The 24,908-nt window shown below is 42.4% G+C and overlaps 1 protein-coding gene across 1 annotated transcript in view; it reads right to left on the bottom strand.

The window, feature by feature from the left end:
- Positions 1-24,908, bottom strand: part of LOC120051221 (ATP-binding cassette sub-family B member 6, mitochondrial-like) — a 75,618-nt gene that overhangs the window by 19,059 nt on the left and 31,651 nt on the right. Inside the window, exons 5-10 of the mRNA XM_038997963.1 lie at positions 14,303-14,395; positions 13,933-14,125; positions 8,797-8,918; positions 3,206-3,315; positions 2,299-2,364; positions 1,322-1,447 (exon numbers count right to left, since the gene is read on the bottom strand). Of these exons, the coding sequence (XP_038853891.1) occupies positions 1,322-1,447; positions 2,299-2,364; positions 3,206-3,315; positions 8,797-8,918; positions 13,933-14,125; positions 14,303-14,395 (710 nt within the window). The remainder of the gene's footprint in view (positions 1-1,321; positions 1,448-2,298; positions 2,365-3,205; positions 3,316-8,796; positions 8,919-13,932; positions 14,126-14,302; positions 14,396-24,908) is intronic.

Here is a 24,908-nt window from a genome sequence, read left to right as displayed (position 1 = left end):
TTGTCCTCGCAGTGGCAGACCACGTGTAACAACACCTGCACAGGATCGGTACATCCGAACATCACACCTGCGCGACATGTACAGGAATACAACAACAACTGCCCGAGTTACACCAGGAACGCACAATCCCTCCATCAGTGCTCAGACTGTCCGCAATAGGCTGAGAGAGGCTGGACTGAGGGCTTGTAGGCCTGTTGTAAGGCAGGTCCTCACCAGACATCACAGGCAACAACGTCGCCTATGGGCACAAACCCACCGTCTCTGGACCAGACAGGACTGGCAAAAAGTGCTCTTCACTGACGAGTCGCGGTTTTGTCTCACCAGAGATGATGGTCGGATTTGCGTTTATTGACGAAGGAATGAGCATTACACCGAGGCCTATACTCTGGAGCGGGATCGATTTGGAGGTGGAGGGTCCGTCATGGTCTGGGGAGGTGTGTCACAGCATCATCGGACTGAGCTTGTTGTCATTGCAGGCAATCTCAACGCTGTGCGTTACAGGGAAGACATCCTCCTCCCTCATGTGGTACCATTCCTGCAGGCTCATCCTGACATGACCCTCCAGCATGACAATGCCTCCAGCCATACTGCTCTTTCTGTGCGTGATTTCCTGCAAGACAGGAATGTCAGTGTTCTGCCATGGCCAGCGAAGAGCCCGGATCTCAATCCCATTGAGCATGTCTGGGACCTGTTGGATCAGAGGGTGAGGGCTTGTGCCATTCCCCCCAGATATGTCCGGGAACTTGCAGGTGCCTTGGTGGAAGAGTGGGGTAACATCTCACAGAAAGAACTGGCAAATCTGGTGCAGTCCATGAGGAGGAGATGCACTGCAGTACTTAATGCAGCTGGTGGCCACACCAGATACTGACTGTTACTTTTGATTTTCACCCCACCTTTGTTCAGGGACACATTATTCCATTTCTGTTAGTCACATGTCTGTGGAACTTGTTCAGTTTATGTCTCAGTTGTTGAATCTTGTTATGTTCATACAAATATTTACACATGTTAAGTTTGCTGAAAATAAACGCAGTTGACAGTGAGGACGTTTCTTTTTTTGCTGAGTTTATTATTATTTATTTATTGAAGATTATATAAATCCTATAAATTAAAATAGCCAATTTGGGTGCAATCAATTAGCTTAATTTATCCTAGATCAAATTATACATTTCAACAAAACAATGTTTCAGGAATGCTAATCTTATCTCTTTCTAACTAAAGAAAGTTTTCAGCACAATCTGAGATAGTGGGTGTCAAAATCCTCTTTCTTCTGCTTTTCGAGGTGGAATGACCCTTAAGCTAGCAAGCACTCTGAGCTCAGTACCTTAAACTTGCCCTCCTGGAAAAAGTAGGCACAGAGCAGTGAGCCTGCCAGTAGGCCTGAGCCAACAATCAGGTTCTGGGTCTGGTTCAGGAAGGCCAGAGAGGCTTGGGTCTTCCATTCTGAAATCTAGGATGGGAGGGGACAGACAGAACGCAAATGCAACATTACAATCAATATACTTATAGCCTGGTCCCAGATCTGTTTGTGCCGTCTTGCCAACTCCTATGGTCATTGTTATGCAGACCATAAATACAACATTATAATAAATAGAGTTATTGCCTGGTCCCAGATCTGCTTGTGCTGTCGAAAAGACCTGGAACCAACAGATTTACAAAAGGTAAAGAGGAATGTCTACTGGTGGCCGTTCTAAAATCATAGCACATCATCAATAATGGCACGCTCAATCAATCAACATTTCAATCAAATGTATTTTAGAAAGGCCTTTTTTACATCAGCAGTTGTCACAAAGTGCTTATACAGATACCCAGCCTAAAAGCCCATAGAGCAAACAATGCAGATGTACAAGCACATTGGCTTGGAAAAACTCCATAGAAAAGAAGGAACCTAGGCAGAAACCAGGCTCTGAGAGGTGGCCAGTCCCCTTATGGCTGTGCATTATAAGAGTACATGGCCATTAAGACCAGATCGTTCTTCAAGACATTCAAATGTTCATCTATGACCAGCAGGGTCAAATAATAAATCAGTGGTTATAGAGGGTGCAACAGTTCAGCATGTCAGGATTAAATGCTGGCTTTTCATAGCCGAGCATTCAAAGGTTGAGACATCAGGTCGGGGGGGGGGGGGGGGGGGGGGGGGTAGAGATGTAGAGAGGAAAGGTCTGCAGAAACTCGAACTATGCATGCATCTAAGGTGGTCAAACACATCTACCTGAATAACCAAAGCAAGCACTCTGGTGTAACTTTACACAGATCTACATTCTCAACTCTTCAGCGTTTGACATCTATAGTCTAGATTACCTGATACTTCAGGATGGCGTCCTCAAAACGGTCCACTTCATAATTTTCTGCGTTGTAGTACTTCACCTGTTGGAAAAACACAACAATCGCAGTCATGAAGCAACTTTGAAGCTGCAAAATGTAATGTGTTTGTGGACAGCTTCATGTGCCAGGTGGGGATTCTGGACCGTGTTCATTAGGCACCCAACAGACTTAAACAGAGAGAGACTACCTGGACTTATTTTTCATTTTCAGTTGCAAAACGTAAAAAAAAAAAAAAAAAATCCGTTGTGTGTCCTGTGGTGGTTATTTCTTTATTATCAAATGAGGAGAGACAAACGTATCACACTAATCAGAGTTGTACTTAAACAAAATATTTATGAACTTATTAATAAGGAAAGCAGGTCACACCACACACACAAGTGCTCTGCAATAACAAGGCTGGTCAACCCAACACTCTTGACTTTTATTGCAAAGATACACCCACTTAGTCTACATGACAAACAACAGATATGTGGAATGGGTCACAAGGTGAGACTTGATATAAGAGAAAGGAGTATCCCCCAGCCAAATAGTATTTGTCGTGTAGACTGTTCTTATTGTACAGAAACCAGAGTTTGGCCCCTAGGACAAGGCTCCTCTCATACACGAGCCATCTCTCCCTGGTACCTAACACTAAACAAACACCAACTCATTCTATGAAATGCATGCTGTAGGAATTAATCACCAAACCATTCATAAATCAAAGGCTCCTCTCAGTTCACACAGACACAGATAAGCGAGTCCTAATAGAACCCTATTCTATTGCATAAAACAACAATTTGATGCAATAACAGTATTATAACTTAATCTTGTAATTTCTCCACCATAGTCCTAATGAACACGACCCAAGTATTGAGGTTATAAGTCAATGGGAGCATCGCCGTACCGTCTCAAAGTTGAGCAGGGAGTCCACTGCCTTGGACTTGGCGTTGTTGTCCTGGGTGTTCATGTCTCGCCTGTACTTAGTCCTCCATTCCGTGATGATGATGGTAAGGGCTGGAGCAATATATTGATGGACCATTATGAAATATTACATTGTTATTACCAGGGGTAGGAACCCATTCAGAGAACAGAACCAAAAACCGAAAGAACAAAAAATGAAGAAGAAAACTGATCTCTTGTGTTCCGGAATATAACCATTCTTTTAAAATCTTGAGAACTGGTTAATAATGAATGTTATTTTTGGTTCCAAAAATATTCCTCCCGATCTATTATGTTTATATAATTCTGTAAAGTTATAATGCTAGTTATTGAGTACCACAGTATGAGCCATAATACCCATAAAATCTAGCGGTCAAACAAGGAAATGGTTCCAAAAAATGGCGCCGGAGAAGAGGGCTGACGTGTCTCCAACCGATTGTGTTTTTTTGTTTGTTTATTTGCTCTTGTTTGTAACTTATTTTTTAAACTTATTTTGTACATAATGTTGCCGTTACCGTCTCTTATGACCAAAAATAACTTCAGGACACCAGGACTGCGATTACTCACCACAGACTGGCAGAATCCTTTTTTTCCTTTAACGAGTTAAACGAGCCCAACGTCAACGACATACTGCTTTCTCGGGAACAGGCCCAGATCCCCGTGATTTGCGTGAAAAAGAGGTGGAGAAAAAGGGGCCAGAGGAGGGCTGCCTTTTGAGAATTCGTAGGCGATCGAATAACCCCCACTTCCTTCCATTCTGCTAGCAAACGTGCAATCTTTGGAGAATAAAATAGATGACCTACGCGCAAGATAAAACTACCAACGGGACATTCAAAAATGTAATATCTTATGCCTCACGGAATTGTGGCTGGATGACGACACTATCAACATACAGCTGGCTGGTTATATGCTGTACCGGCAGAATATAATATCGGCGTCTGGTAAGACAAGGGGCGGCGGTCTATGTATTTTTGTAAATAACAGCTGGTGCACGATATCTAAGGAAGTCTCGAGCTATTGCTCGACTGAGGTAAAGTATCTCATGATAAGCTGTAGACCACACTATCTACCTAGAGAGTTTTCATCTGTATTTTTCATAGCTGTTTAGATACCACCACAGTCAGAGGCTGGCACTAAGACAGCATTGAATGAGCTGTATTCCGCCATAAGCAAACAAGAAAACGCTCACCCAGAGGTGATGTTCCTAGTAGCCGTGGACTTTAATGCAGAGAAACTTAAATCCATTTTACCAAATTTCTATCAGTATGTTAAATGTGCAACCAGAGGGAAAATAAACTCTGGACCACCTTTACTCCACACACAGAGATGCATTCAAAGCTCTCCCTCGCCCTCCATTTGGCAAATATTACCATAAATCTGATTCCTGCTGACAAGCAAAAATTCAAGCAGGAAGTACCAGTGACTTGATGAATAAAAAAAGTGGTCAGATGAAGCAGATGCTAAGCTACAGGACTGTTTCGCTAGCACAGACTGAAATATGGTCTGGGATTCCTCCGATGGCATTGAGGAGTACACCACATCAGTCATTGGCTTCATCAATAAGTGCAAAGATGATGTCGTCCCCACAGTGACTGTATGTACATACACCAACCAGAAGCTATGGATTTCAGGCAACATTTGCACGGAGCTAAATGGTAGAGCTGCCGTTTTCAAGGAGCGGGACTCTAACCCGGGAGCTTATAAGAAATCCCTCTATGCCCTCCGACGAACCATCAAACAAGCAAAGCATCAATACAGGACTAAGATCGAATCGTACTACACCAGCTCTGAAGCTCGTCAGATGTGGCAGGGCTTGCAAACCATTACAGACTACAAAAGGAAGCACAGCCGAAAGCTGCCCAGTGACAAGAGCCTACCAGACGAGCTAAACTACTTCTATGCTCACTTTGAGGCAAATAACACTGAAAAATGCATGAGAGCACCAGCTGTTCCGGAAGACTGTGAGATCACGCTCTCCGCAGCCGATGTGAGTAAGACCTTTAAACAAGTCAACATTCACAGACAGATTACCAGGACGTGTACTCCGAGCATGTGCTGACCAACTGGCAAGTGTCTTCCCTGACATTTTCAACCTCTCCCTGTCAGAGTCTGTAATACCAACATGTTTTAAGGAGACCACCATAGTGCCTGCGCCCAAGAATACTAAGGTAACCTGCAAAAATGACAACCGACCCGTAGCACTCACGTCTGTAGCCATGAAGTGCTTTGAAAGGCTGGTCATGGCTCACATCAACACCATTATCGCAGAAACCCTAGACCCACTCTAATTTTCATACTGCCCCAACAGATCCACAGATGATGCAATCTCTATTGCACTCCACACTGCCCTTTCCCACCTGGACAAAAGGAATCTATGTGAGAATGCTATTCATTGACTACAGCTCTGCATTCAACACCATAGTGTCCTCAAAGCTCATCAATAAGCTAAGGACCCTGGGACTAAACACCTCCCTCTGCAACTGGATCATGGACTTCCTGACGGGCCGCACCCAGGTGGTAAGGGTAGGTAACAACACATCCGCCACGCTGATCCTCAACACAGGGCCCCCTCAGGGGTGCGTGCTCAGTCCCCTCCTGTACTACCTGTTCACTCATGACTGCACGGCCAGGCACAACTCCAACACTATCATTAAGTTTGCCGATGACACAACAGTGGTAGGCCTGAACACAGACAACGACGAGACAGCCTATAGGGAGATCAGAGACCTGGCAGTGTGATGCCAGGATAACAAACTCTCCCTCAACGTGATCAAGACAAAGGAGATGATTGTGGACTACAGGAAAAAGAGCACCGAGCACGCCTCCATTCTCATCAACGGGGCTGTAGTGGAGCAGGTTGAGAGCTTCAAGTTCCTTGGCGTCCACATCACCAACAAACTAATATGGTCCAAACACACCAAGACAGTCGTGAAGAGGGCACGGCAAAACCTATTCCCCTTCAGGAGACGGAAAAGATTTGGCATGGGTCCTCAGATCCTCAAAAGGTTCTACAGCTGCACCATCGAGAGCATCCTGACTGGTTGCATCACTGCCTGGTATGGCAACTGCTCGGCCTCCGACCGCAAGGCACTACAGAGGGTAGTGCAAAAGGCACAGTACATCATTGGGGCCAAGCTTCCTGCCATCCAGGACCTCCATACCAGGCGGTGTCAGAGGAAGGCCCTAAAAATTGTCAAAGACTCCAGCCACCCTAGTCATAGACTTTTCTCTCTGCTACCGCACGGCAAGTGGTACTTGAGTGCCAAGTCTAGGTCCAAGAGGCTTCTAAACAGCTTCTACCCCCAAGCCATAAGACTCCTGAATATCTAATCAAATGGCTACCCAGACTATTTGCATTGCCTCCCCCCTCCCTCTTTTACACCGCTGCTACTTCTTATTCTTATCCGTATTTTTTTAAAACTGCATTGTTGGTTAGGGGCTCGTAAGTAAGCATTTCACTGTAAGGTCTATACTTTTTGTATACGGTGCATGTGACTAATAAAATGTGATTCGATTTGAATAATTTCCCCACCATTTATTTTTCCTATGGGGGATTTTAGAAACACAAAAAATAAGGGTGGTGATTCGTGTAGGTTTACCCTGGCGTGACGTTTTGATTACCGTGTAAATCTCTCGAAGACAAGGTGACTTTTATCAATATATTTGCCTGTATTTATCACCCAAAAATGAAATGCTAATTAGCTGCTAATGTGGTGATCATAAAGAACTACAAATTTAATGATCTGGGCTAGACTGCCGAATAGAGGCAAAGGTAAGAATCTCTGAATTAACTGCCTAATGTTAGCTAAATTGAACAATGAATAAATTGCCAACATTTCTTTAAAATTGACAATTCTTTGAAATGTCTTGTGTAAGTTTTAAAATATACACAATACCTGTTACCAAAGGTGTCAGCGAAAGATGACTTGCAGGAGCTGCAGGGATTTGTAGTCTTGCATGATGTCTACTTTGATGATAATTAGCATTTTTGATTCTGAGAGTAAATAGAGCTGAAGATATGTATTTTGTATTAAAAAAAATACATTGCTGTTACTCAATGTTTATTATCTATGCATAGTCACTTTACCCATACCTACATGTACATATTACCTCAATTACCTTGACTAACCTGTACCTCCGCACATTGACTCGGTATCGGTACCCCTGTACAGAATATAGCCTCATTATTGTTATTTGTAGTGTTTTTTCTTCTTTCTACTTTAGTTTATTTAGTAAATATTTTCTTAAGTAAGCATTTCACAGTAAGGTTATATTCGGCGCATGTGAACAATTGGAACCATTTCCCTGTTTGACCGCTAGGTTTGATGGGAATATGACACCTCCACAGTGGGGTTCTATAGCTCAAGCACATTCTAGTTCCCGTCATGTCATGATGTTCAGCGCTTCAAGCAAAACACCCTCCATGTCCACCCCTCTCTCGCGCTCTCTCCCCACCGGTGAAATGTCAGTCGCATCTCACGCCTGCACTTATCTGTAATGTAAATCTGACCAATCAAAAATGTAAACTACTAGCTGAAATTTGACTCCAAAAATTGTCATTTTTCATGAAATGTCCTCTTGGATCACTGAGATTAGGATCTGTACTTATCTATTTCATAATTATTCATATGTTTTTTGATCAGATATTATGCATTTTACTACAATTTTTACAAAATTCACATTACCGCAACAGTTTAAAAAAGTAATGAACAAATACATTTATAATATTATTTATCATTGCTCCCATAATGAAAAGGCCAGAGTTAGACATAACACTGAAAATACATTGAACACTAAAATAAAATTGTAAAAAATTTTTTTTAGAAATTCCCCCCAAAAATTGGATGAAAAATCCAAGTGAGGTAAAGGGGCTGTTTGAGGAGAACAACCTCATTCTACACTATCATTCAAAAGTTTGGGGTCACTTAGAAATGTCCTTGTTTTTGAAAGAAAAGCTAATTTTTTGTCTATTAAAATGACATCAAATTAATCAGAAATACAGTGTAGACATTGTTAATGTTGTAAATGACTATTGTAGCTGGAAACGGATGATTTTTTATGGAATATCTACATAGGTGTACAGAGGCCCATTATCAGCAACCATCACTTCTGTGTTCCAATGGCACGTTGTGTTAGCTAATCTAAGTTTATAATTTTAAAAGGCTAATTGATCATTAGAAAAAACTGTTGTGCTGATTAAAGCAGCAATAAAACTGGCCTTCTTTAGACTAGTTGATTATCTGGAGCATCAGCATTTGTGGGTTCAATTACAGGCTCAAAATGGCCAGAAACAAAGAACTTTCTTCTGAAACTCGTCAGTCTTATCCTGAGAAATGAAGGCTATTCCATGCGAGAAATTGCCAAGAAACTCAAGATCTCGTACAACGCTGTGTACTACTCCCTTCACAGAATAGCGCAAACTGGCTCTAACCAGAATAGAAAGAGAGCTGAGCAACAACTGAGCAAGAGGACATATCACATATTTGACTCAGATCAGATTATTATTACCTTATAAATATAACTGAATTGGTTCTGGAAAGGAGGCCTTGTACTCACTGAGATAGAGGAACATACAGACGAATACGATGAGTCCGAACCAGGCGTTGAAGTAGGTGATGAAGTAGATGATGGAGATGACGATATCTGCGATGGTGGGGAAGATGCTGAATACAATGTAGCTGTGGAGAGAAAGAGAGGGAGTCCAGGTTTACCTCTGGGTTCAGACACAGAAAGTCAGACATTCAGACACAGGAAACTACAGACTGTCCAGAGGTCAGGATAACACTAAGAAACTAAGACATACTACAGGGGGATGGATCATAGTTACACGGCCTGGCAAGTAGAAATGGAAGTTGGAATCAATTTTAAGGTGGAAAAGAGTATAGTTTTGGCATAATTGCTCTTTTTGAGGATAGAGCAAACACCCGAGGAAGCAGTTCTAAGCTTTGAGGATAAAGTAAATCAGATCAAATATGTATGTCAAATACTTCCAAACAATTGATACAGTTAGTCTGGTTCTATGTTGCCAACTGAATAGTTGAAATAGTGCAAAGCTAAGGCCAAGCTCAATCAAGCATACCTCAGACCAATGTTCCCTCAATTTCTTCAGCACTGAGCAAATTTCAGGTCTGCTGAGCGCAAACTTGAACATTGTGAAAATTCTGTGCAACTTCCGGCGGGCGTTAAATGTGAACATTGAGGCTGTACCTACTTTAAGTTACAGTTAAGTGGTCAAGTAGGCTATTGTGGATATTTGATCATAATGAAGGCCTACCAGTGGCCTACCATCAAAAACAATGTAGAAAATGTATCTCAAAACATTTTAACATGGAAATAAGTGTTCTATCATCCAGCCTACAGTAGCAGCCAATGTGTGGTGTTCAATGTAGTCCTACATTCCATGACACTTTTGAAAACAAAACATGCATGGCTTGACATGAACCTGTTTATCCACTTGTCCTTCAGACAAGGCGGTCTGAAAATGTTGTTGTGCTCTTTGATGCAAGAAACCACTTGACAAAATCAAATAATTATTCCCATACCATTATTACAGAGAATCAGACAAATTATTCTACCCTCTGCCTATTGGCTACTTAGCTTATTCAAGCCTGTCTCAAAATACAACACTGCCACTAAGACAAAAAAAACTATCTGACTCACTTTTCAAAGATAGCTAGAAACGCACACGTTTTGTTCTCTTGTAGGAAGCAATCACCCCCCCCCCCCCCCCCCCCCCCCCATTGCTGACTACAAATTATCGCTAACTGGGCAAATGACTCACTCATTAGCAAAGGATTTGAACAAATGTGCACAGGTGGCTACATGTAGCTCTCACTTTGATCTCAAGACAAGCGCATCTACTAACGACCGCTCATGCTGTAAACACTGTCCAGTTCAAAGTGAACGGCACAGGTTCCATATATGGCAATGGTCTATTTGCATATAGGCCTACTGCAGTTCTGATTGGTTATGGTGCACCGGTCTGTGTATAGAGTACGGGCCTTGTCAATCCGATGCATTCTCCCTACAATAAAATCTCTTGGATAGTAAGTTTTGCATACTAAGTCTTTGTTTCGGTACTAAGTTTTGTTTCGGTATGTTGCATTGAAAGTGGCTAATATTGCGATGATTCGATCGCAATTACAACAGTAAAAGGAAAACGTTGGTAGTGTTATCTGACATGGAAAACTGTAGAAAATTAAGTGAAGTTCAATCTCGTGCTTCTCTGCACGGGCTGATATTTCTTCTGCGCAGCAGTCCCGGGGGAGATGCGCACCAATTTTAGAGGAAATATTGCCTTAGACAGTGTTTGACATATACGACCTGTGTCTGAAAGATATCATTAGTAATCTAAGGCAGATGAGTTTCCCCCTTATAACGTAAAACGCTTTGAAAAATGCTATGTACAGTTGAAGTTGGAAGTTTACATACACCTTAGCCAAATACATTTAAACTCAGTTTTTCACAATTCCTTACATTTAACCCTAGTAAAAAATCCCTGTCTTAGGTCAGTTAGGATCACCGCTTTATTTTAAGAATGTGAAATGTCAGAATAATAGCATAGAGAATTATTTATTTCAGCTTTTATTTCTTTCATCCCCTTATCAGTGGGTCAGAAGTTTACATACACTCAATTAGTATTTGGTAGCATTGCCTTTAAATTGTTTAACTTGGGTCAAACGTTTCGGGTAGCCTTCCACAAGCTTCCCACAATAAGTTGGGTGAATTTTGGCCCATTCCTCCTGACAGAGCTGGAGTAACTGAGTCAGGTTTGTAGGCCTTATCCCACTGATAAGGAACATTCACTATTCCTCTTGTAGTAACAGTAGTTACAAAAACTCAGCTAATTTCTATGCAATTAAAATACAATATTACCAAAGTATTATGTAACATGCTAATAAAATGTTGCTCCAAACGTAATTAGTTTTATTACACAGGCATAAGAACAGTTTAATGTTGTGTTACTGAGAAAGATAACTAAGAAAATATGGCTTTTAATGTCGACAGGAAACTAAATATCCAAGAACTACCTTCTTGAATCAACTACAGCCAATGTTTGTATGTTAAAGCTATTTCTAAGATGCCTACTTTCAGTTTTTCCGAACTCGCTTCACTAGCGAATAGGAGGGAGGCTTGCGCCACCAACGCTGGCACATGTGCAGATCAAACACATGTCCTAATAATTCAATAGATTTCTCAGAAAACCAGGTGTTTTAATCGGCGTATGCTTACTTTGATTTTGAAACCAATTAATAAAAGCAGAGTAAGTTGTTTTTACATTACTATTTTCATACTCGGCCTACTGCTATAATCAGTTTAATATTTAATTATTAGTAGGGATGCACAATATATCAGTGAACATATCGGAATCGGACGATATTAACTAAAAATGCCAACATCGGTATCGGCCGATGTCTAGTTTAACGCCGATGTGCAAAACCGATGTCAAAGCTGATGTGCATACCTATATAACGTAGGTACATGACGTAATGACGGCGCGTAAAATTTTGCGCAACATGTGCAACACAGCATTCCTAACCTAGCCCACAATGTCTGCTCTGTGGATCGAGCAGTCAACAAGTTGAGTCGTCATTTGAAAGAGTAAGAACATTTCAGCGAGACACTCATACACAAAATCCATTAAAGCCAAGATAATTGCCCTTGACAATCAACCGTTCTCTGTCATGGGTGATGTTGGCTTTCGCCGACTGGTTGAGCACCGGTACACACTACCAAGTGCGCTATTTTTCAGATATTGCCCTACCGGAGTTACACAGTAATAGCGTCACTGCTATTAGCTTCCCGACATACATACTATGGAACGCCGTTTCGGTCTTTGCGTGTCAGTAGCACTGTCAAAGCTGTACAAAAAAGTCTGCAAACAAGCAAACACCGGCCACGAACGATGTGTTTTAAATACCGTGTTGGTAATAAAGCATAATTTCTTCGACCACAACTTCTCAGGTAGCTAGCTTTAGCTTGGTACCTAGCTAGCACCAATAAACCCAGCCTGAAAATAATGACCAGTAGAAACTGCAATCATTTTCATTATTCTTAGTAATGATTTAGGAATCCTTGTGAGTAAGTATTGTTGTTCGCCTATTGAAATTGAACTTCAGTTCATGAAAATAAATTGCTAGCCAGCTACTTAACCCTGTTGCCCAGAACTAACGTTATAAGCAGCCAGCTAGCTTCATCTGGCTAGTGACGCTCGACCGGACCGGGTTATGTGTTGTGAAGCTAGCCACAATAAGGATTAGGCACAATAGTGGAATTTGCGGTGTGCCTTCAAAATAAAAGTATGTCATTGACAGTGATGCAAATTAATACAAATAGTAGAATTATGCCATACTTTTATTTTGAAGGCTAACCGCAAAGTCCACTATTGTAGCTAATCATTTTGTGGCTAGCTTCACATAGATGGGCCCGACCATTAATCAAATAAGAACTGTCCTATAAATTAGGGTTATTTAGATGATGACACTTAGCTATATATATGGGGCGGCAGGGTAGCCTAGTGGTTAGAGCGTTGGGCTAGTAACCGAAAGGTTGCAAGTTCAAATCCCAGAGCTGACAAGGTACAAATCTGTCGTTCTGCCCCTGAACAAGGCAGTTAACCCACTGTTCCTAGGCCGTCATTGAAAATAAGAGTTTGTTCTTAACTGACTTGCCTAGTTAAATAAAGGTTAAAAATGTAAGTCGCTCTGGATAAGAGCGTCTGCTAAATGACTTAAATGTAAATGTAAATATAGTTAGCTAAGCTAGCTAACTATAGCTACTGAAACAGATAATGTCATTTTGATATGTTTTTGAGGAAGAACATTGTTTGCGTCCATGAGCAAGCTAGATTTTTTTTATGACCAGCAATGTAGGTGCACGAGACAACTTTACCAGCTTCATAGCACACGTATCGATGAATCGTTGTGACATGAAATACGAGTGACAGTGTAATCAATGTGTAATAACTACGTCAAAAATTGATGAAGGCGTTAAATTATTATGTGACGTGCAGGCATATTCAGGTCCTGATTGGTCAACAAGCTTATTTGACACGTGAAATAGTGTTAAATATTCTATTATTTGATACGCAAAAACCCAAACGGCATACCATAGAAATCCTGGTTGAGAATGAAACGACTGAACAAATGAACAACGGCACAGCAAGTAAGTGGCATAGCAAGTAAGTGAAAGAAATAGGTTTTGATTATGTTTAACTGGTAATGGGGACATACGTAAATGCCAACAAAATAACTTTTTGGTCAGTGTGGTGTGTGTGTGTGTAACCTTAGGCAAGTCAGTTAAGAACAAAATCTTATTTACAATGACGGCCTACCCCGGCCAAACCCGGACGACACTGGGCCAATTGTGCGCCGCCCTATGGGACTCCCAATCACGGCCGGATGTGATACAACCTGGATTCGAACCAGGGACTGTAGTGATGCCTCTTGCACTGAGATGCAGTGCCTCAGACCGCTGCGTCCATGTGTGTGTGTTAACTATTTAACTGTACTAAAATGCTTAAAAGGCTGATAAAATTGTAAATATTGGTTATCGGTATCGTTTTTATTTTTTACAAGGAAAATATCAGATATCGGTATCGGCCAAAAATGTAATATCGGCGCATCACTAATTATTAGTGTGCATGTAAATGTACTCATTGACACACACACAATTTATTATTATGAGACTCACCTGAGCAGGGTGTTGATGGAGGAGGTGCCGCGGTCGATGCTACGCAGGACGTCCCCGGTGCGTCGGCCCAGGTGCCAGCGCAGTGACAGTGCGTGCAGGTGGCCAAACAAACGCACCTGCACCACCCGGTTGGTGTGCTGCTGCACGCGGATCCACAGGAAGGAGCGCATGTTACTGATGAAGCCAGACGCACCTAGGAAAGAGAGGGGAAAGAAAGGGGAGGGGGAGAGCGGGGTTGGGGAGAGAGAGAGAGGGGGAAAGGGGAGAGGAGTGAGAGAGCGAGGAAACAAAAGAGAGAATTAAAATAACAGCACTCAAGGAATGGGTAAAGCGGTAGAGAAAGAAAATATGGGGTGAAAGTCCCACTCACCTGCCCCTCCACCTTGCAGGACCTTGAGCAGGACATAGACACACACAGTGGTGACCAAGGTCTTCCAGCTGCTTCCATCAGTCAGCTCATTCACTGTGACAGAAAGAGAGGTTTTGAAAAGGAATGACAGTGTCAGGTCATCTTTTCTGCAGTTGTGCTAGGTAGATATTCAGATGTCAGCCTCAATGATATCATTGCCTTCTGAAAAAAAATTAAGATGACCTGCAACGCAAACAATAAGGCTGTGACAACAACTAAGATCTTAAAAGGTATTCAGGGGAGACGTTCAGAAACGAGGGAGGATCTCTCACCGATGTTCTTGTAGTAGATGGGGACAAAGACATTGATGACCCTCTCCAAACCAAGCAGGCACAGGCAGAGCAGCACCAGGCCCTGTAGTAGAATATTGCCCCGGGGCCACATGTAGGGCACCAGCAGACGCACCTTCTGCCCAAAGTCCTGCCAGGTAGACTGGGACTCCTCCGCCCCACCCAACAGGGGCTGAGGTAGAGATAGGGGTTATTATGGAACATGGTGGCACAGACAGACAAACAGACACTCATTACAAACTTACACACACGCACAAACTGAATCAGGATATATTCATATTTATACATTCATTGGATATTATACACACATAAGAGATGTGATTACTAGGTTACCTGGCCAGTGCCGCCCTCCACGTCACGTTCGTCCTCGTTGATCAGGAGCATGTATGGTCTCCGTGGCAACCCCGGAGCCTTTAGGCCCAGGAAGAAGAGCATTCCTGTGCCGAGGTAGCGCATCAACCACAGAGAAAACTCCACCTCAGGTAATGAATGAAAAATGCTTAGTCATAACTGAACCTTTAAAGGGGCAATCCGCAGTTGAAACAATAACAAAGTGGGGACCCCGCCTGTTTTGGAAAAAAGCTGAGGGATCGGTCTGGAGAAATGAAACCACTCAAATTCATAGACCAAGCTATGTATGCAAGGACTGACCATCCATAATATCAACATTATAATTTGAATCATGCTTTGAGGCTATACAGTGTTTGTTAACATTTACAATGTTTACAAACATTGGAGTAAAACAAGCTTATATTTTGGGTTCTGATGTGGTGTGAAAGTTGAACTAAGCTCATGAGGAATTTATAAACTACAGCACCGTTCAAAAGTTTAGGGTCACTTAGAAATGTCCTTGTTTTTGAAAGAAAAGCACATTTTTTGTCCATTAAAATAACATAAAATTGATCAGAAATACAGTGTAGACATTGTTAATGTTGTAAACGACTATTGTAGCTGGAAACAGCAGATTTTTTATGGAATATCTACATAGGCGTACAGAGGCCCATTATCAGCAACCATCACTCCTGTGTTCCAACAGCACGTTGTATTTGCTAATCTAAGTTTATCATTTTAAAAGGCTAATTGATCATTAGAAAACCATTTTTCCAATTATGTTAGCACAGCTGAAAACTGTTGTTCTGATTAAAGAAGCAATAAAACTGGACTTCTTTAGACTAGTTGAGTATCTGGAGCATCAGCATTTGTGTGTTCGATTACAGGCTCAAAATGGCCTGAAACCTTTCTTCTGAAACTCGTCAGTCTATTCTTGTTCTGAGAAATTAAGGCTATTCCATGCGAGAAATTGCCAATAAACTGAAGATCTTGTACAACGCTGTGTACTACTCCCTTCACAGAATAGCGCAAACTGGCTCTAACCAGAATAGAAAGAGGAGTGGGAGGCCCCGGTGCACAACTGAGCAAGAGGACAAGTACATTAGAGTGTCTAGTTTGAGAAACTGACACCGATCCCGTAGAGGTTAATGTTCCCAAGCCCAGAAAAAAATCCCAAATGATTGTGCCGTTATCCAATACATACAGTATATGATATAGGTTACTGCACATTACGCACGACAGAAACACATAAAAGCCCATAGTTGTAGCTAGCTATATGCTCTCTCCAGTAAATAAATGAAACAAGCTCCAGCATGCTAATCTTTGAGTGTTAACTGTATTACTGTACTGTAATATATGGACTGAAAATACGCACATCGTTCAAGCCATGATAAAGCAGGGAGATAACATGCAATTCTGGTGCAGCACATGCAGCCTCAAAGTTACAAGTAGCCTGTAGGCTAGTGAATTTGATTTGAACTTTGAAATATAAATTAGGGCCTATTTGTATAATTAGTAGGCTGACGCATATATACCTTTCATAATACTTCCCCTAATGTTATTAGCCTACCTCATCTCCTCTTGTTGCGTCATTCCTTCCTCGCATTCAACAGTTGTCCTTATCTTCATCATTCTAATGACATCCTTAAATAATATAGGACTAGAATTAGATGCAGAAGGCTTTCACTTCTCTTCACGAAGATTGAATGGCTATGGGTCTGAATAAATAACTGCTATAGCCTACCGCCATCGCACGTTCGCTCTTCTTTAAAATGACCTGTGAGTTCTATAATGTCCGTCAAGCTATTCCAGTCTAGCTTGTCCTGCATGGGACTCCAAAAGCTAAGGAGAGTTTTTTAAGACGAGAGGCCAGCGGAGCACAGGTGCGTGCGTATTGCGCAAGAGAGGCTATAAGTTAGAAGCTTATTATGCATAACCCATCATTAATTAGCTAAATACAATGCTAAGACTGCATTGAATGTATTACCTGAAAGAGGTAGGCTAGGCCATCTATATACAGTATACACATATATATACAGGTGAAGTCGGAAGTTTACATACACTTAGGTTGGGGTCATTAAAACTTGTTTTTCAACCACTCCACAAATGTCTTGTTAACAAACTATAGTTTTGGCAAGTTGGTTAGGACATCTACTTTGCATGACAGTAATTTTTCCAACAATTATTTACAGACAGATTATTTCACTTATAATTCACTGTATCACAATTCCAGTGGGTCAGAAATGCACATACACTAAGTTGACTGTGCCTTTAAACAGCTTGGAAAATTCCAGAAAATTATGTCATGGCTTTTGAAGCTTCTGATAGGCTAATTTACATCATTTGAGTCAATTGGAGGTGTATCTGTGGATGTATTTCAAGGCCTACCTTCAAACTCAGTGCCTCTTTGCTTGACATCATGGGAAAATCTAAAGAAATCAGCCAAGACCTCAGATTTTTTTTTTTTTAGACAAGTCTGGTTCATCCTTGGGAGCAATTTCCAAACACCTGAAGGTACCACGTTCATCTGTACAAACAATAGTATGCAAGTATAAACACCATGGGACCACGCTGCCGTCATACCGCTCAGGAAGGAGATGCGTTCTGTTTCCTAGAGATGAACGTAGTTGTGCGAAAAGTGCAAATCAATCCCAGAACAACAGCAAAGGACTTTGTGAAGATGCTGGAGGAGACAGGTACAAAAGTATCTATATCCACAGTAAAACGAGTCCTATATCAACATAACCTGAAAGGCCGCTCAGCAAGGAAGAAGCCACTGCTCCAAAACCGCCATAAAAAAGCCATACTACGGTTTGCAACTGCACATGGGGACAAAGATCGTACTTTTTGGAGAAATGTCCTCTGGTCTGATGAAACAAAAATAGAACTGTTTGGCCATAATGACCATCGTTATGTTTGGAGGAAAAAGGGGGAGGCTTGCAAGCCAAATAACACCATCCCAACCATAAAGCACGGGGGTGGCAGCATCATGTTGTGGGGGTGCTTTGCTGAAGGAGGGACTGGTGCACTTCACAAAATAGATGGCATCATGAGAGAGGAAAATTATGTGGATATATTGAAGCAACATCTCAAGACATCAGTCAGGAAGTTAAAGCTTAGTCGCAAATGGGTCTTTCCAAATGGACAATGTCCCCAAACATACTTCCAAAGTTGTGGCAAAATGGCTTAAGGACAACAAAGTCAAGGTATTGGAGTGGCCATCACAAAGCCCTGACCTCAATCCTATAGAAAATTTGTGGGCAGAACTGAAAGAGTGTGCGAGCAAGGAGGCCTACCCACCTGACTCAGTTACACCAGCTCTGTCAGGAGGAATGGGCCAAAATTTACCCAACTTATTGTGGGAAGCTTGTGGAAGGCTACCCGAAACGTTTGACCCAAGTTAACCAATTTAAAGGCAATGCTACCAAATACTAATTGAGTGTATGTAAACTTCTGACCCAATGGGAATGTGATGAAATAAATAAAAGCTGAAATTAATCATTCTCTCTACTATTATTCTGACATTTCCCATTCTTAAAATAAAGTGGTGATCCTAACTGACCTAAGACAGGGAATTTTTACTTGGATTAAATGTCAGGAATTGTGAAAAACTGAGTTTAAATGTATTTGGCTAAGGTGTATGTAAACTTCCGACTTCAACTGTATATTTATTTGGGGGAGTGTCCAGAGGGAGAGGGATGTGGAAGGGCAAGAAGGGGCAGTGACTCAGCACTTCTAGAGTTACTCATAGCTGAATAATGATCATGGCTCCCCTCCCACAGTTGTGTCATGGTTGGAAAATCAGTTCCTATTTTAGCGACTACTTGTGAGAAACTGCTTTGAAATAGATTGTTTAAAAAATATATATACAATCACAACACTCATGATGAATAAGGGATTTAGAGGTTATTAAGTAGGCACTTGATAAGAACCATATTACATCTAGCCTATGTCTCCCATTTACATGGATATCACACCCTATGAGCAGACTAACTTAATTTTTTAGAAACTAAGTTTAATACTTATATCAAGCAACATTATATGTCAACATTTGAACAACCTCAATGAAACTATGGAGTTGGATGGCAGTTTATCCTCACTGAGGGTTGAGCTGTGGGGTTCATTCAAAAAGGTGAAATGTTTGTAACGTTGCAGATAGAAAGGCAATGAAAAGACCTTAACCTGACATTTAAACATGTTTGTTCTACAACAATATATTTATTTCTGAAAGTCCTGTAACGCTACACCCTCCTAAACAGACTCCAGTGCCACGTCCAGTAGGCAAAGGTTGTGCAACGTTCAGATATAAATACATTATGTTTAACAGACATGCCTCTCTGAGTCATTTGTTGATTGAGGACATTCTATAATGTTAAACCCTCAACAAAACCGCTGGTCCTCTCTCACCTGCTGCTGTGTGTTCTCCAGGCCCCACCACCAGTAGGGGCTGGCCCAGGAGACGAAGGCCAGGTTCTCCGCTGAGAATGCCACAGCCCAGAAGAGCAGCAGCACCGTGCTGTGGCCCCTTGTCCGGTCCCTCACCAGCACCCACCTCCTCTCCAGTTTTAGCAGGGCCACGGCCCAGGCCCAGCCCAGCATGGACAGGCAGCCATACAGCACCACATAGCCGGGGAGCTCCCCTCCACCGGCGGCCCTCCACACCAGCCCCCCTAAGAACTGCAGCAGGAGGAGCAGGGAGACTCCCAGTTGGAGGCCATAGAGGCGCGAGCGCGGCACGAATTTGGGCTCCATCTCGGTGCCGTAGCGGCGGTAGCAGACACAGTGGAAGGTTCCGAAGAAGAAGGAGAGGGTAAGCAGGACCGTGGGCACCAGGGTGAAGTAGAAGCAGGGCGAGATGCCGCCCTCCAGCCAGGCTTCGGAAATGGAAGCGCTGGCCTCACAGTAGCTTTGCACTACCACCATGGTGGCTGGGAGCTGGAGAGACAGGGAGGGGAAAGAGAGTATTCACTATAACATACATATTACTACCACATTAAGCCTACACATAGGGCTCAAGATCATAAACCTGGTCCGCATTTATGTTAAGATATTTTAAAACGGCAGGACAGGCAAAGGAAATCATACAGTAGACTGCATGAAATTAGCTTTCCAAAATAATATTTTTGAATTTGCACCGGACCTTATTTGTATCCTATCCTAAACTGCTATTCATGATGACATTCAACTAGTTCAACTTCTTCCATTCATAACTCCCCCAGCAACGATCAAAAGTGAAGTTAGTCAACACAATGAACAGGCGAATCCACACCCCATAGTGTCATCTGGGGTGGGCAGTGGACCAATTCTGATTCAGTCAAGGCACTTAAGACACCAAAACACATCACATTTCATCAACTGATATTCATTCAAAATATCACACTAGAATTAGGTTACAGTGGTGTGCCGACACATGTACCATGGAGTAGCTTGGCATGTTGGAACAAGCCCTCACAAGCTCCAGTTCAGAGAGAGGTCACTGTGCACATTGTAATTTCAACTAATACAATTATTAATTTGGATGTACATGACTTATCTTTTAATGAAAGAACAACTGCACTTTATTATCATAACCCCCCAAAAAACTATTAACCCCTATTACTCCATTGTTTTTGTTGTCATGTGATATGGAACTTTAAACAAACGCTTCAGATTATGTTTTACAAAACAGTTATGTTGCTCTTATGGAATCATTTCTTGAGCACTACAGATATCATCATAAGAATCAAGATGCATATTCCCCTGTGGCATTGTTTAGCCTGTTTTTCTTGGTGTCCAGCTCTTTGACAGACAGGGAGTATTTAAACAATGTGACTGTGACGACAGAACGTCAGATTTACAGTAGTAATTTTTCTCTAGCTACCATTTGTGCGTTTTTTAGTCTGACCTATCAAGATAGCTAACGTTAGCTAAATTAGCTAGTTTAGATCTGTTGCTGTTATTACAACACTCACCTTCTCAAGACAAGCTGGTGCTGGAAAGCGATTTAGTGAGTTGAAGCTCCCAACAAATAACCCGTTTTACGCGAAGAGATATTAAAAGTAAAAAATAACAATAATGGTATTTTGTTGTATCCACTTGTAAATTGTCCTTATTCTTCTTGCGGCATTCAGGAGCGAAGTAATCCATGACTCGACAATCGACACTTTCCTACAAAACAATGCCTGAACCGGGTCCTAGAGCCCCCTGCTTCACAAGCATGTTCAAAACGAATGTTACGCAATCTCATATATGACCAGTAGATGACGGTATATACAAAGACATCATACCTCACATCAAAATGCCATCTGAACGCTGGGTCTCATCATAGTCTACAGAGAGGAATAGGCTGACAGTATACAGTCAGTCAGTATACCAACATCTTAGCTACAGAAGATTACGATGGATAAGAAAATACATTTGTTCATTCCTGCAAGTCGAAAATGAGGAGTAGAAATTTCAATGCATTACAAATCAAATTGTATTTGTCATATGCCTTGTAAACAACAGGTGCAGAAAAACAGTGAAATGTTTACTTACGGCCCCTCCCAACAATGCAGAGAGAAAGAAAATAGAGAAATAATAGAAAAGTAATAAAACGTAATAATAAAACTAATAATAAATCAACAATGTGTAGCGATAACTTGGCTATATGCACAGGGTACCAGTACAGAGTTGATGTGCAGGGGTACGAGTTAATTGAGATAGATCTGTATGTATAACTAGGAATGAGTGATTAGTCAACAGGACGGATAATAAACAGTAGCAGCAGCATATGTAATGAGACAAATAGGGTAAATGGGGTCAATGCAGAAAAGGGTCAATGCAGATAATCCGGGTGGCTATTTGGTTAACTATTTAACTAACTATGTAGCAGCCTTATGGCTTGGGAGTAGAAGCTGTTCAGGGTCTTGTTGGTTCTAGACTTGGTGCATCGGTACTGCTTACCGTGCGGTAACAGAGAGAACAGTCTTGGACTTGGGTGTCTGGAGAATTAGCATATTTTTAGGGCCTTCCTCTGACACCGCCTCGTATAGAGGACCTAGATGGAAGGGAGCTCGGCCCCAGTGATGTCCTGGGCCGTGCGCATTACCCTCTGTAGCACCTTACGGTCGGATGCCAAGAAGTTGCCATACCAAGCGGTGATGCAGCCATTCAAGATGCTCTCAATGGTGCAACTGTATAAACTTTTGAGGATCTGAGAGCCCATGCCAAATCTTTTCAGCCTCCTGAGGGGGAAGAGGCGTCGTCGTGCCCTCTTCACAACTGATTTGGTGTGTATGGACCATGATAGTGATGTGGACACTGAGGAACTTGAAGCTCTCGACCCGCTCCACTACAGCCCGTTCGATGTGAATGGGGCATCCTCGGCCCTCCGTGTCCTGTAGTCCACGATCAGCTCCTTTGTCTTGCTGATGTTGAGGGAGAAGTTGTTGTCCTGGCACTACACTGCCAGGTCTCTGACCTCCTCCCTTTAAGCGGTCTCATTGTCATCAGTGATCAGGCCTACCACCGTAGTGTCATCAGCACTCTTAATAATGGTGTCGGAGTTGTACTTGGCCACGCAGTCGTGGGTGAACAAGGCGTACATTAAGGAACTAAGCCGCACCCCTGAGGGGCACCAGTGTTGAGGTTCAGCATGGCAGATGTGTTGTTGCCTACCCTCACCACCTGGGGGAGGCCCGTCAGGATGTCCAGGATCTAGTTGCAGAAGGAGGTGTTCAGTCCCAGGGTGCTTACCTTAGTGATGAGCTTGGAGGGCACTGTGGTATTGAACGCTGAGCTGTAGTCAATGAACATTAGTCTCACATAGGTGTTCCTTTTGTCCAGGTGGGAGAGGGCAGTGTGGAGTGCAATAGAGATTTGTAGATCTGCCGGGGAGGTATTTATTTAATTTTTTATTTCACCTTTATTTAACCAGGTAGGCCAGTTGAGAACAAGTTCTCATTTACAAGATAAAGCAAAGCAGTGCGACAAAAACAACACAGAGTTACACAAGGGATAAACAAAAGTACAGTCAATAACACAATAGAACAATCTATATACAGTGTGTGCAAATGTAGTAAGATTAGGGAGGTAAAGGCAATAAATAAGCCATAGTGGCGAAATAATTACAATTTATCATTAACACTGGAGTGATGTGATGTGCAGATGATGATGTGCAAGTAGAGATACTGGGGTGCAAAAGAGCAAAACAAATAACAATATGGGGATGAGGTAGTTGTGTGTGCTATTTACACATTGGCTGTGCACAGGTACAGTGATCGGTAAGCTGCTCTGACAGTTTATGCCTATAGTTAGAGAGGGAGGTATAAGACTCCAGCTTCAGAGATTTTTGCAATTTGTTCCAGTCATTGGCAGCAGAGAACTGGAAGGAAAGGCGGCCAAAGTAAGTGTTGGCATTGGGGATGACCAGTGCAATATACCTGCTGGAGCACGTGCTACGGGTGGGTGTTGCTATGGTGACCAGTGAGCTGAAATAAGGCGGTGCTTAACCTAGCAAAGACTTATAGATGACCTGGAGCCAGTGGGTTTGACGACGGATATGTAGTGAGGGCCAGCCAACGAGAGCATACAGGTCGCAGTGGTGGGTAGTATATGGGGCGTTGGTGACAAAACGGATGGCACTGTGATAGACTGCATCTAGTTTGCTGAGTAGTGTTGGGGGCTATTTTGTAAATGACATTTCCAAAGTCAAGGATCGGTAGGATAGTCAGTTTTACGAGGATATGTTTGGCAGCATGAGTGAAGGAGGCTTTGTTACGAAATAGGAAGCCAATTCTAGATTTAATTTTGGATTGGAGATGCTTAATGTGAGTCTGGAAGGAGAATTTACAGTCTAACTAGACACCTAGGTATTTGTAGTTGTCCACATATTCTAAGTCAGAACTGCCCAGAGTAGTGATGCTAGTCGGGCTGGAGGGTGCGGGCAGCAATCGGTTGAAGAGCATGCATTTATTTTTACTAGCATTTAAAAGCAGTTGGAGGCCACGGAAGGAGTGTTGTATGGCATTGAAACTTGTTTGGAGGTTTGTTGACACGGTGTCCGTAGAAGGGCCAGCTGTATACAGAATGGTGTCGTCTGCCTAGAGGTGGATCAGAGAATCACCAGCAGCAAGAGCGACATCATTGATATACAGTGGGGAGAACAAGTATTTGATACACTGCCGATTCTGCAGGTTTTCCTACTTACAAAGCATGTAGAGGTCTGTAATTTTTATCATAGGTACACTTCAACTGTGAGAGACGGAATCTAAAACAAAAATGCAGAAAATCACATTGTATGATTTTTAAGTAATTAATTTGCATTTTATTGCATGGCATAAGTATTTGATCACCTACCAACCAGTAAGAAATCCGGCTCTCACAGACCTGTTAGTTTTTCTTTAAGAAGCCCTCCTGTTCTCCACTCATTACCTGTATTAACTGCACCTGTTTGAACTCGTTACCTGTATAAAAGACACCTGTCCACACACTCAATCAAACCGACTCCAACCTCTCCACAATGGCCAAGTCCAGAGAGCTGTGTAAGGACATCAGGGATAAAATTTTAGACCTGCACAAGGCTGGGATGGGCTACAGGACAATAGGCAAGCAGCTTGGTGAGAAGGCAACAATTGTTGGCGCAATTATTAGAAAATGGAAGAAGTTCAAGATGACGGTCAATCACCCTCGGTCTGGGGCTCCATGCAAGATCTCACCTCGTGGGGCATCAATGATCATGAGGAAGGTGAGGGATCAGCCCAGAACTACACGGCAGGACCTGGTCAATGACCTGAAGAGAGCTGGGACCACAGTCTCAAAAAAAACCATTAGTAACACACTACGCCGTCATGGATTCAAATCCTGCAGCGCACGCAAGGTCCCCCTGCTCAAGCCAGCGCATGTCCAGGCCCGTCTGAAGTTTGCCAATGACCATCTGGATGATCCAGAGGAGGAATGGGAGAAGATCATGTGGTCTGATGAGACAA

This window comes from Salvelinus namaycush, chromosome 7, assembly GCF_016432855.1.
Source record: "Salvelinus namaycush isolate Seneca chromosome 7, SaNama_1.0, whole genome shotgun sequence".
NCBI classification, from domain to species: Eukaryota; Metazoa; Chordata; class Actinopteri; order Salmoniformes; family Salmonidae; genus Salvelinus; species Salvelinus namaycush.
The sequence above is the reverse complement of the archived record's forward strand: the minus strand, read 5'-3'. Positions and strand labels throughout refer to the sequence as shown.